The sequence below is a fragment of the Cryptomeria japonica genome, chromosome 11 (genome assembly GCF_030272615.1).
Source record: "Cryptomeria japonica chromosome 11, Sugi_1.0, whole genome shotgun sequence".
NCBI lineage: Eukaryota > Viridiplantae > Streptophyta > Pinopsida > Cupressales > Cupressaceae > Cryptomeria > Cryptomeria japonica.
This window is the reverse complement of record NC_081415.1, coordinates 110,501,688-110,513,319: the sequence shown is the minus strand read 5'-3', so window position 1 is coordinate 110,513,319 and position 11,632 is coordinate 110,501,688. Positions and strand designations below refer to the sequence as shown.

General features: G+C 34.7%; 1 protein-coding gene across 1 annotated transcript; it reads right to left on the bottom strand.

Moving 5' to 3' along the window:
• Window positions 1–766: 766 nt before the first annotated feature.
• On the bottom strand, window positions 767–5,392 carry LOC131037598 (putative UPF0481 protein At3g02645). Its single transcript, XM_057969778.2, has 3 exons — window positions 5,297–5,392; window positions 2,387–3,650; window positions 767–780 (listed from the first exon to the last, which is right to left on the bottom strand). Exons 1-3 carry the CDS (start codon window positions 5,390–5,392, stop codon window positions 767–769), a joined length of 1,374 nt encoding a protein of 457 aa, XP_057825761.2.
• Between the last annotated feature and the right edge of the window lie 6,240 nt (window positions 5,393–11,632).

Genomic DNA, 11,632 nt, shown 5'->3' with positions numbered 1-11,632 from the left:
GCCTCGTTCTACATGTAGCCCCCCTTCTCTCTCCTCTCCCCCCTCCTTTTTAGTTGCTTCTTGTTCTGCAGCTTAACCATTTTTCTTCTTATGCTCTCTTTTATCATCTTGATGATGGATCACAAAGTGTGATCCGAAATGTCAGTGCAAAAAACCTTTGACACAATCAAAACCAAAAACATTTTAGCAGTTATCGACATGGATTGTGGAAATCTGATATCATTTACAGATTATTTGTGAATTTGGTTCACTAGTGGCAGTGCATATGTTGAACATGAGCAGCACTTTGATGGTGTTAATTGACGTTTAGCTATGGTTATTCGACGAATTCTATGGTTAAGTGTATCTTTAGAATCTGTTACTTTTTGTCATATTCCTAGAGAATGGAATACAATAGCGGATTCCCTGGCGAAATGGGCATCTAACGGATTGGATGGTTGGAATATTGAAGAATGGGAACATTTGCAGGTGGATTTATTTCATTTGTTACAGAAATTGGTTAAGGGAGATAAAAATGGTTAATTCTTTGTTCTCTATTAGACTATAGACCTTTCTTACTTTGTATTCTTTTTTTTAGTAATAAATTTTTATCTTTTTGTGTGAAATAAAAAAACCAAAAATAATTCTTACACTTAAATAATAATAAATATTGAGAGCTACCTTATTCTAGTACTAATTTTTCTACTTCTTGATTCTCTAAATTTCAACATCAAAATACAAAATAAAGACTTCAATGTTTTTTAATCATTTGTAATTGTTGACTATGCTATTGCTTTATGTCTGTGCCAGACCAAAAATATCATTAGATTATTAACAGAAAGTTAAGAACTTCAAAATGCTACACAGTTAATTGAATCTTGAAAGCAATATCATAATTTGATTTGCTGTGCAAAAAATATCTCACTTATCACTTACAGAATTATCATTCCATAATTCAAGATAACAAGAATATGACTGTGTGATAAAAAAAATTATCTATTGGCTGCTCCCATTCAATTCCCAACCATATATAAGATACATACAATCAAGCAACAGTTTATCTAAAACATTGTTGATACAAATCCAGAAGATGGCATTGAAGTAATCCTGAGATTATCTAATAGATCTCAAAGGTTTCCAGTTTTCTTCCACTGAGGACTTTAGAGTTTTGGGTATTCGAAAATCCCCCCTGCATCTTCAAATTTTAGTCTATTGCTTGAGCAGTCATACTCTTTTCCATTTCATCAATGAAAAACAACCATTTTCCTTTTTCGCAGGGATAGAAGGCTGCATTATCTTCTCATGTATGTGGTGCTAAATAAACTGCAGCAGATTTTCCTTACAAATCCGATTTGTTTCATGAGAAACAACCGATCTAAAAAGGAAGAGTTTCGATTAGTGGGGGAGTGCTCTGGGCAGAGGTCAGGGTTCCTCCATAGTGACAAATTGTGGCTCCAATCAGCCTAAGGCTGAGTTCAAGAATGGTGATAGTTTGGATTAAGGTAAACATCTTTATTAGAACTAATCGAAAATGGATTTTGAAAAAACCCCAAAACTTTAGAGGAGATTGTTGCTTTGGAGGATGAGTGGACACTGGACATAGACTAGTCTTGCCATCTTCAGATATACAGGGAGATGTGAAGTTTCACAACTATGATACTAATCCTTCTTGAAAAGGTAAACTAGTTGCCCTTTATTGTTCCAGAATCTAACTCTGGGCTCCTTGAACTTTTGAAGCAATTATGAGAAATACCTTGAATTACTGTGATATGAGGTGCTCAATACTCTAAAGCTAAAGCTGGCACATGGCAGGAAAAATATGTTATACTGATGATGGTCACTGAATATGATTTGAAATGTTGAAATAAAAAAAAGTTAAATTCATCATGTCTTTTCCTATGAACGCGAAGCTGAACTGCTAACATTCACCACTGTTCTGAGACTGAGAGACACAATCTAAATTCCTGCAAACTTAAGTATAGAATCCCAATAAGTTACGCTGGCAGCACAAGAATGTCCCATTGGTCCTGTCGCTTGTGGGTGCTTGGGTAATGTAACAAAGCAGTCTCTTTAATCATAGCCAAATTATATTAAATCTCCAAATTAATGAGCAGGAATGAAAAAAACAGAGGAATCTACAGTCTCAAGAATAATAGTTTGGGAGTTGGGACAGACAGAAACCCATATGTGTTCAATGTACAGCTTGAAAGAATGTAACACAAGATTTTAAAGTCATAAGCTTGAAACAACCAAATTAATTTTTATATATATTGATATATGAATCTGGTTTAGGGTTTTCCTTATTGGACTAGCTAGGCCTTGCACTCACAACCTTGAATATGGCACAGAAGGTAGGATTTGAAGCCACAGACATGAAATACTTTAAACAGAAGTTATGAGCACTTACATTCACATTTTTGGTCAAGTTGAAAATATGAGAATAATGTCTGCAAGAAATCCAGGAGCAGCAGAATGCATGCTCCCACTACTGATACAACTTGCCATGGCTTTGAAAAATGTTCATGTACAAACTCACCAAATAAAACTTTATACCTACTTCTGTAATAATCATTTACAGCTTTGACTGTATTGTCGATAGGATCATATGGGCTCCTCCAGATTGATCTGCTGATGCCATTCCACAGAACGCTTATCTCTTTATCACTTCCTAAATTACTGTAGATGATACCATTTTTCTTCAGTACTGCAACATCATTAGGAGTGTCAACCAATCTGTCCATCAGGTCTGCATAGCAAGTAAAATGTCTAGTTTTCCACTTCATGAATGCTTCCAGTGCCATCATATTCCTCAAGAAAACATCTGTTCTGTAATCCATATGTATGCAAGGGAGGAACAACGTAGCGGTGGCTCTATCAAACCTTATCTCGTCAGATCCCCATGTGAAAGGAGAGAATTTCACTCCTTTCCTCCGTAATTGTGTTGCTGAAGGGAGATTTATGCCAGCTTTATGACCTGATTTTGGAGACAAAACCTCTCTAAATCTTGATGTCATCTGATGAAGAAACTTAAAAGCGGTGTTCGTGAGCACAATCCCATCACGATCATGTCCTAAATGGACACTAGTCTGAGCAGGATTTCTCTTGGGCACGACGAAATTGTAAAGGCATTCCAGTATATGCCTTTCATCACGCGAATCACTGGAGCGTTCTCCTGAAACGGAACGAGAAGGATCCCCAACATGCCTGAAAGGAGAGAAATTTTCACAGGCTCTTGAAATTGTCATATAAAGCCTGTGTAAAGCGTGACTTTCTGAGCCAGTCTGCCATTCCAAAACCTTTTTCAAAATGAAAAGTGGGATTTGGTTCTCCAGCTTAAATATATCAGCCTGAAGGGGGAGGAACAAAGGGTTTTTCCTTTCTGGATGAAAAACAGCTTCCATGTTCGTAAAATTAGGGTCTGTCTGTTGAATTCTAGGGCTTTCACATTGGTCATAAAAACCAATTAATTCCAGAATAAACACAGCATCTCGAGCCATCATCCACCCTAATACTTCATCTGTACACTCAATTTGATCATTATAGCTGTTCCTTATCTCCCCTCCAAGGCTAATTATATCCTTGACCAAATCCTCAAAAGACCCTTGTTTTGCTTTTTCCTCAACTTGGATGGTAAGCTTAGATTTGTATCTTTCAGAGTCGTACAGATCAAGCTTAAGATGGTGATAAGGTCAAAGAGAAACTACGTGTGGCACATAAGCTTCTGGCCTTTCAATCCGCAGGGTCTCTGGTATGGTGAAGATATAGGGATGCGCATGAGATGTTATGCCTTGTTCTTCTCCACGCCTTTGTGTGTTTTTGATGTGTTCCAGCCATTGAGAAGTCGCTACTTTAGGAACTGTCATCTTTTCTATCAGCAAAATTCCGCAGAACTTTGAAATAAGTAAATGGGGATGTGATCCAGCAGCTCGTTAAGGTCTCCATAAATTTTTACAACACTTCCATATTCTGCAGACATGAATCACGTGTGTGGTACTATAAGAAGTACTTTTCATTTAGGATTAAAATCTGGACTTCCCATTTACTGCTGACTCCAACTGAGCTACCGACTCCTTTTTCATCAATCTATTATTTTCTGGGTGTTGTTCCATTACACTAATATATAATTTAAGAGGAAAGGCGGACACTTATATATAATTTAAGATGAATTGAAATTTTTAAACTTGTCCATTACAAAAATTTATGAAATCTTATTTGTAATAACCGTTAACAATTTACAACAGTAAGCATCAAAATATTTAAAAAACCTTGCCCTTCCTTTATTAAAATAAAACAAATTTGTTAACAGATTTTATGAGCTAATTCGTCCTACATAAGGATTGGATGGAACCCCACTCTGTGCATCATCGTCCTGAAGAATATACCAGGCTGTCAGAGAATCCTCTTCATTTAATTGGACTGAAAAAATAAAATTCTCAGTACATAAGTTCTGTGGTGATTCTTAAGTTCTGTGGTGATTCTTATTTGGTGAGAAGTTTAGGTCCTTTTCTGTCAGTATAATAAATTAATCAATCAATTATTTGGAAGCTTCCACAGTTTGAAAATAACCTGAAGTAGCTCAGATTGAAAAAGCAAGGTTCCACAAAACTGCGATTTCCTTAATCAAGATTCATAAAAGATAAAAGAAAAAACTGACATGAACAAAAACTTAAATTAATACTTAAATTAATGTTATTTTTCTAGAACTCCTGATCGTCCAGAAAGTATATGGTTAATGCATAGGCGATATAGCTCCATCTTCTTTATTCTCCTTGTTGGATGTTTGGCAGCGATGTTGGAATTTCAAGTAAGCTTTGGCCCTTTGCGAACTATTTAAAGTTTGCTGTGAAAGATTTATTTATTTTTTAAATAGGAGATCTGTTGATGTTCTGTTGTTTTGAGGTTGTATCAGTTTGAACTTCGATTTCAGGATGGCTTAAACAGCACACACTAAGCTTTGATTGTTTAGTGTGGTCGTGTTGTGGGGCCCAACCACTCCACTTTCCGTCGACCGAAAATGGATCTTTTGTTCTAAAATGGACCTTTTGTACAGCATGATAGCGACGTGTTAGTCAATTGCAGCCGTTTATTGCAAAATCGACAGTGTAAAACGCATGCAGCCATTTATTGCAAAATTGATAGTGTAAAATGCATACAGCCGTTTATTGCAAAATCGACAGTGTAAAACTCATGACTAACACATGTTAGTCAATCCTTACTGCCCTTTTGAAACCAGAATAGACGCGTCCCCTTCTATCGCATCCCACCTTCGTTTCTCGTTCTCCATCCAGTTTCATTGCATGGGACCCACCCACCCCACCTTCCGTTGCATCCTACCACCGTTTCTCATTCTCCGTCCTATTTCATTGCATTTTTCTGATCCACGTTCTGTTTTACTTCCCGTTTCAATTTTCATTGCATCTACCCCCTAGAAAATCTTAATTATGCATCTACCGCTGGAAGATTTCAATTATCCCGCGCTTTATCAAAACAACAAGAGAATTTGGGGTTAATTCATTCTCCACATTCAACAAAAACTCTTCCTCAGCGCACAAAATTACAGTTCAGTTCATTTGCTCTGTGAAATTGGCTGGATTTTATCGCTGTGAACAGAAAAAGGTATGTTGAGTAATGTGAAAACTGTCTATTTTTTCACTTTCAAAGATAATTTATCTCTGCTTCCACATTTTTCACCCATAGTTTCTGCTTCCATGCTGTAGCTAAAGAGATTCTACCTCTGCTGACTGTATAATAGATTTTCTACCTCAGTAATGCCTTCGCCGAGATTGTTTTGAAAGCTGAATGAAAATATTTTTGTATAAGATTGCCAGAAGCGTTACCCTTTTCGCCTTCTCTGTAACATAAATTATCTTGATGCATGAAAATGTTATATATAAATTTCTTATACATATTAATTTTGTTTTTTACTAGTCATAGTGTAATTTGTTTGGGTCACTTGAAAAACATTATGAGCATTTGTAGCAAAGAATGTTTCAAGTGAATAAGTGAATTTCAGGTAATTCAATTGAGCCAACAAATCATCCATAATCTCACTGAATATATGCAACTGTCCATCCATTAAATTAATCTCCTCAACGAGTATATACATTTTAATTAATTAGATCCATAGTACAATCTGCTACATAAGATTAGCAATGCTTACAATAGAAACCCCCTATTTCTACAATTAAGGCCAGTGCTAGTTCGAAACGAAATGCATTTTGGAAAAAAATGCAAACCAAATTTTGATAAAGACAAGCCAGAGAAGTTTAGGGAGAGAATTCTACCATGATTTGAGAACTCCATTTCAAACTGAAATTAAATTTGAGCAATAATGCGAGCAAGATGAACAAAAACTCAAATTAGTGTAACATATATCCTATGTCTACCTGTTTCTATATTTCAATTCAAACCCCTCTCTGTTCCCACTTCAAGCTCTGTATTGAAGGCTTTGTTTAATCAATGGATCGTAAAGGTATTCTGACTTGCTCACTTTCCTTCAACTCTTGAAAAAATCTCCACAAGAAGTTGGTAATGGAGGAAAAATGAGCAGAGGAAATACATACATATTTATGTGGCTGATGCCAAGTTTCGGCCCCAAATTTAATAGTTAGTGATGTTCGCGAAGCAAAGGATTTTTTGCTTAGGATAAAAAATCTTGTGATGAGTTGTCCATCAACCATCTGTAAAACCATTTTCTATTATTTGCGCATAGCATTTCCTAGCAGCTCTACTATGGAGGTTTCTTTATAGTCAAATGACAAACTATCAAGATCAGTATAGGCTGAGAAAATTATGGTTGTAACTGGATTCAGTATAAATTTCAAAGACCAAGTAGTGATTGTGAAGAGAGAATCCCTAAAAGAGAAAAACCTTATTTGTATAGCCTTGTCTCTGGCCATTACATTATAAAAAATGAGAACTAGGGTGTTTTGAAGATAGGACATACACCTCAGATATTTCTTCCTAACATTCTAATACACATGTTCATGAAAAGATGATGCGGCCCTATGGGTATATCTGAAGCCCATACCAGAATGAACATTACTTGTTGTTTCAACTTCATATTTCTTGAGGCCATATGAGAACTGGAGAGATTCAAAATGGGTAGAACTCTTTGCTTCTTTCTCCATAATGATTGGTCTCTATTAACAGCATTGTCCTATGAGTGTTTGTCATTGAACCATTTCCCCTGTTTCCCCTTCCTTTAGGAAGACCATTTTGAACACATTCAGTGTTTAAAGAATAAGGATTTCTTGCAGTCTCTTCCTTTGTTTTGGTAGTGTTTTATTGTGAAAAGCCCCTTTATTGCTAGGTTTATGGCCAAGACGAATTCAATTGGGAAATGTAACCCGACGTGGCCTAGATATGTTAGCCCTACATTAAGGGACCCTTTTTTCATGGATTCCAGGCCAACTGTGGGAGTGGGATCTTACAAATTCTTGGTTGCAGCAAGTATTATGCCTCGGTGGATCCGTAGGGATAAAAAATAAATCAAAAAAAGGTTATTTCCTCCTACGTCAATCGCATGTTCTTGTTCCTGTAGACTCTTCCCTTGTTTTGCTTGTATTGTTATGGTGAAAAGCCCCTTTATTGCCAAGTCTGTGGCCAAAAGAGATTCGATTGGAAAATGTAACCCAATGCGACGGTTGAAGCTATTCTAGTTCTAAAATAGACTTTTCATACATCATGTTATTGATAGGTTAGTCAATCGCAATCGTTAATTGCAAAATCGACGGTGTAAAACGTGCAAATAACACGCATGTTAGTCACTCTATACTGTCTTTTTCAAAGCCAGAATAGACGCGTCCCAACATGACTTGGATATGTTATCCCTACTTTGTGGGACCCTCGTTTACCTGATTCTACGCTAGCTATGGGAGTTGGGTCTTACAAATTCTTGGTTGCAATCAATATTGCACCCTGGTGTATCCCTAGGATTCCAAAATTGGTCAAAAAAAGGTTATTTCCTATGCATTAAATGGATTTGTTGAATAGGCATTAGGAAGTTACAAGCAAATATAATTGCATGTTTATAGCCAAATTTCACAACTTTGCCACTATCCTCTCTACCTGTGCTAAAATGAGAGCTTTGGAACACAACATAGACATCCATCAAACATGTATGAAAAATGTAGAAGAACAGACAAGGCACATGAAATCTTTAGTAGAATATTTCAAAGGCTTGTTTTGTTATTTTAGGTTAATGATTAAAATAAGAAACTATTTGTTGTTGTTTATGTTTAATGTATTGTTTGGTTATGTTCAATCTTTAACATAAATTGTTTGTTATTTCTTAAAGGTACAAGATTAATATAGTAGAGTTTTGAGAGATTTATTTACTAAACTTATGTTATATTATCTATTATCATAAAATCTTATATAATTTACATAATTTTCATTTCCACTCTTGCATATTATTATTTTTTTACCTCTTTCTAATATATAATTCCTATTAAAAATATTACGTCTCTTAATTGTATAATTTAGGTACCTATTTTCTTAATTATTCTTCTATAGCCCTTACAAGTTCAACTAATCATATCATTTCCACCACTATCACACTCATCTCTAAAATTAAGATTAACTATTTGACAATGTGAATATGTGATCATTCTTAACTTTCTTTACATATTTGAATTGAGAAAATAAATTAATGTACATCTGCATGAAATAAATAAGAAACTAGAAATATAAGTCTCCTATTTTCTTGATTATACTTTTATAGCCGTTACAATTTCAACTAATCATACCATTTCCACGACTATCACACTCATCTCTAAAATTAATGTTAACTATTTGACAATGTGAATATGTGATCATTCTTAACTTTCTTTACATATTTTGAATTGAGAAAATAAATTAATGTACATATGCATGAAATAAATAAGAAACTAGAAATATAAGTCTCCACCCATAATTGTCAAGTGAGGCTTTAAATGATGTATGGAGCTTCTTCATTATAAAATATGTACACAGAGAAAATCCCTCTCATGAAATAATATCTCTCTTTTATATAGTGTATAACATCTCTATCATTTAGTTCATTTAAGACAAAACAAACCTATATGCAATCCCTACATCAATGGCATGGTCAAATCCTCTTTATAGCATCATGAAAGCTATAAGTAAAGATATAAATTTAGAATATCTTACAAATATTAGGCATCCAACCATCATGGTGTTTCTTATTGAATGATGTCGCATGGGTAGAGTAAAATGTAAATTTAAGTTTTAAGATAGTAGTCCAATTATGATATTAATTTTTATTTTTGAAAAATTAATCTATTTTTTATAGTCTCTCTAAGATTTATAGTCTAGATTATTAAATTCTTAGTGAAAGAAATATAAATGCCTACTCACCCATTATTTTATTCAAATGAAGAAAAATGTCTCAATAAATATTTTTTGAACTTATAATCAAATATCATGAAACACAACCAACATAAATAATATAAATTGATGGACACATGTCCATGAGTGATGGGTGTGATCTTGTGCACTTACGTGTCCTCGTGTACATGGCATTAGTTTTGTGGTATCCTTCAACTTTACATGGTCTTGTTGCCTGTGGTTGAGGTTGGATTCAAACTCTACATAACTTGACATAATTGTAGCTACTTAGTTTCATTGTAAAAGCTATTGACTTCATAGAAAATTGGTCAGCACTTTCCTCTAAATCACTAGTGATATATTGTTAGGACCCGAGAAGGACAACTAAGAGGGGGGGGGTGTGAATTAGTTGTTAACCAGTTGTCAATAAATTGTAAATTATTCCAGCTTAATGTTAGTGCTGGTAAACCAAACTTAAATGCCGGTAAAATGGTTTAACAGTTATATCAGTACCGGTGAAACTTAATGCATGAAACAGAAAGAGAAACAACATCCACAACACATAACATAAAGATTTTGACATGGAAACCCGATAAGGGAAAAAACCATGGTGAGTAACCTTACCCACAATCGGATGATACTACTGCAAATAGTATGTGTATACAAATGGGGTCTGCACATGTAGAAAGGCTAACCACCTAGAGCTCACTGCTCAATCACAAAATAGGAGTCACACTAACTACAGTTGGATGGTTAAATCCAATGATAATGTACTGCTCAAAATAGCATGTCCAATACTAGATTCAATACCAGTTCAATCTTTCGCAAAAGGATCTGCTTATTTTCACTCTTCAATATTCAAACACACTCATACCATATCACATATCCTGATCTTCAATAAGATCTTACAAAAATATATATAAAACCTAAGACTAAATGTATAGGTCAGCTCACTAAAGATATTACAATTAAATCAATTACAAAATAAGTCTTGATGCGATACAACATGTCGCCTCAATACATTTACCACATTAACCAATCAATAAACCATCTCCATGACGTGTTATGTTGATTTGGAATACATAACATGTACCGGTCCATAACCTAGACCTATTTGCCAGTTAAGACAAATCTGTCAACCCAATTAAACCAATAAGAAAAATACCAAATCCAAACTTTCAATCCATGTCTTCGACATAACCAAATGATCTCCAAGTTATCATCACTACTAGTGAACCATATAACTTGCTGGTGAACATATACTGGTGATTGTGCATAAGCCACTAACCATATCAATGAACCATATTGTCAGTTCAACAATAAACCAATATAATCATAGTGCCAAAACAAGAATGTATACCTCCAAGAAGATAAGTGTTGACATTGTATACACCTAAAAATGGTCTGAAGATAATTAATTAAACAAGCAATTATTTAATTAATCCCCCTTCCCAATTTAATTGAATTCACTAAGCAATTTGATTAAATTTCCCCTTTCATCTACCTATTATTTTTTAGGATTTATTTAATAGGTTCATTTCATAATCCCCTTTAATTAATTAATTCCCCCCATCAAATTCATTTCTTCTAAATCCCCTAATTAATTAAAACAAATCAATTTGTGAGTTGTTGAGATTAATTAGCCTTTTCCTATTATTTGAATTTTTAAATTCAAATTACCCACATGCTTCCTAACCTAACCTCTTCTAAACTTGACCCATTCCATTTACCACCATGTCCCCTTTCCTTGAACACTTTGCCCTCTCATGAGCCAAGCTTTGTGACACTTGTCACTAAGTGTTCCCTTTCATCTAACCTCTTCTAGAAGCCTCTTGACACTTGTCACCATGAAGATGACAATGTTCCCTTTCATCCAACCCTTCTCCTACCTACCACCAATTGTCCCCTTTCATCCAACCTCTTCTCAACCCACCTCCAATTCAACCATTGATATCTTCAAATCAAATCTTGACCATTGATTCCTGTCACCTCACCCCTAGCCTTGGGAAATCCTATAAATAGACCCCATTTTGGAGCACAAACGGTCCCAATTCATATCATTTTTGTATCCATCATATTCATCCCATCTCATTTTCATTCAAGCATTGTTACTATAGTCATATAGCTCTTAGTTTATCATCTTAGCATTGTTATCATGATCAATTTTAGTTTAAATCTATAACTTATTTCTAGCTTAATTGCATCCTCATTCTAGCTTATTTTCTAAAATAATCATGAAATCATGTAGCTTAATCATGCTATCATTGCTAGATCATGCATCTTCATCATTTAAATCCTCCATTTAAGTGTAGTCAAGTCATTG

Excerpts from the sequence above, each read along its gene's own strand:
- LOC131037598 (XM_057969778.2), bottom strand. The coding sequence starts at position 5,392 with ATGAAAATTGAAACGGGAAGTAAAACAGAACGTGGATCAGAAAAATGC. Across the intron at positions 3,651-5,296 it reads GTGGTAGGATGCAACGGAAG|CTTGATCTGTACGACTCTGA; the intron begins GTGGGGTGGGTG and ends CACCATCTTAAG.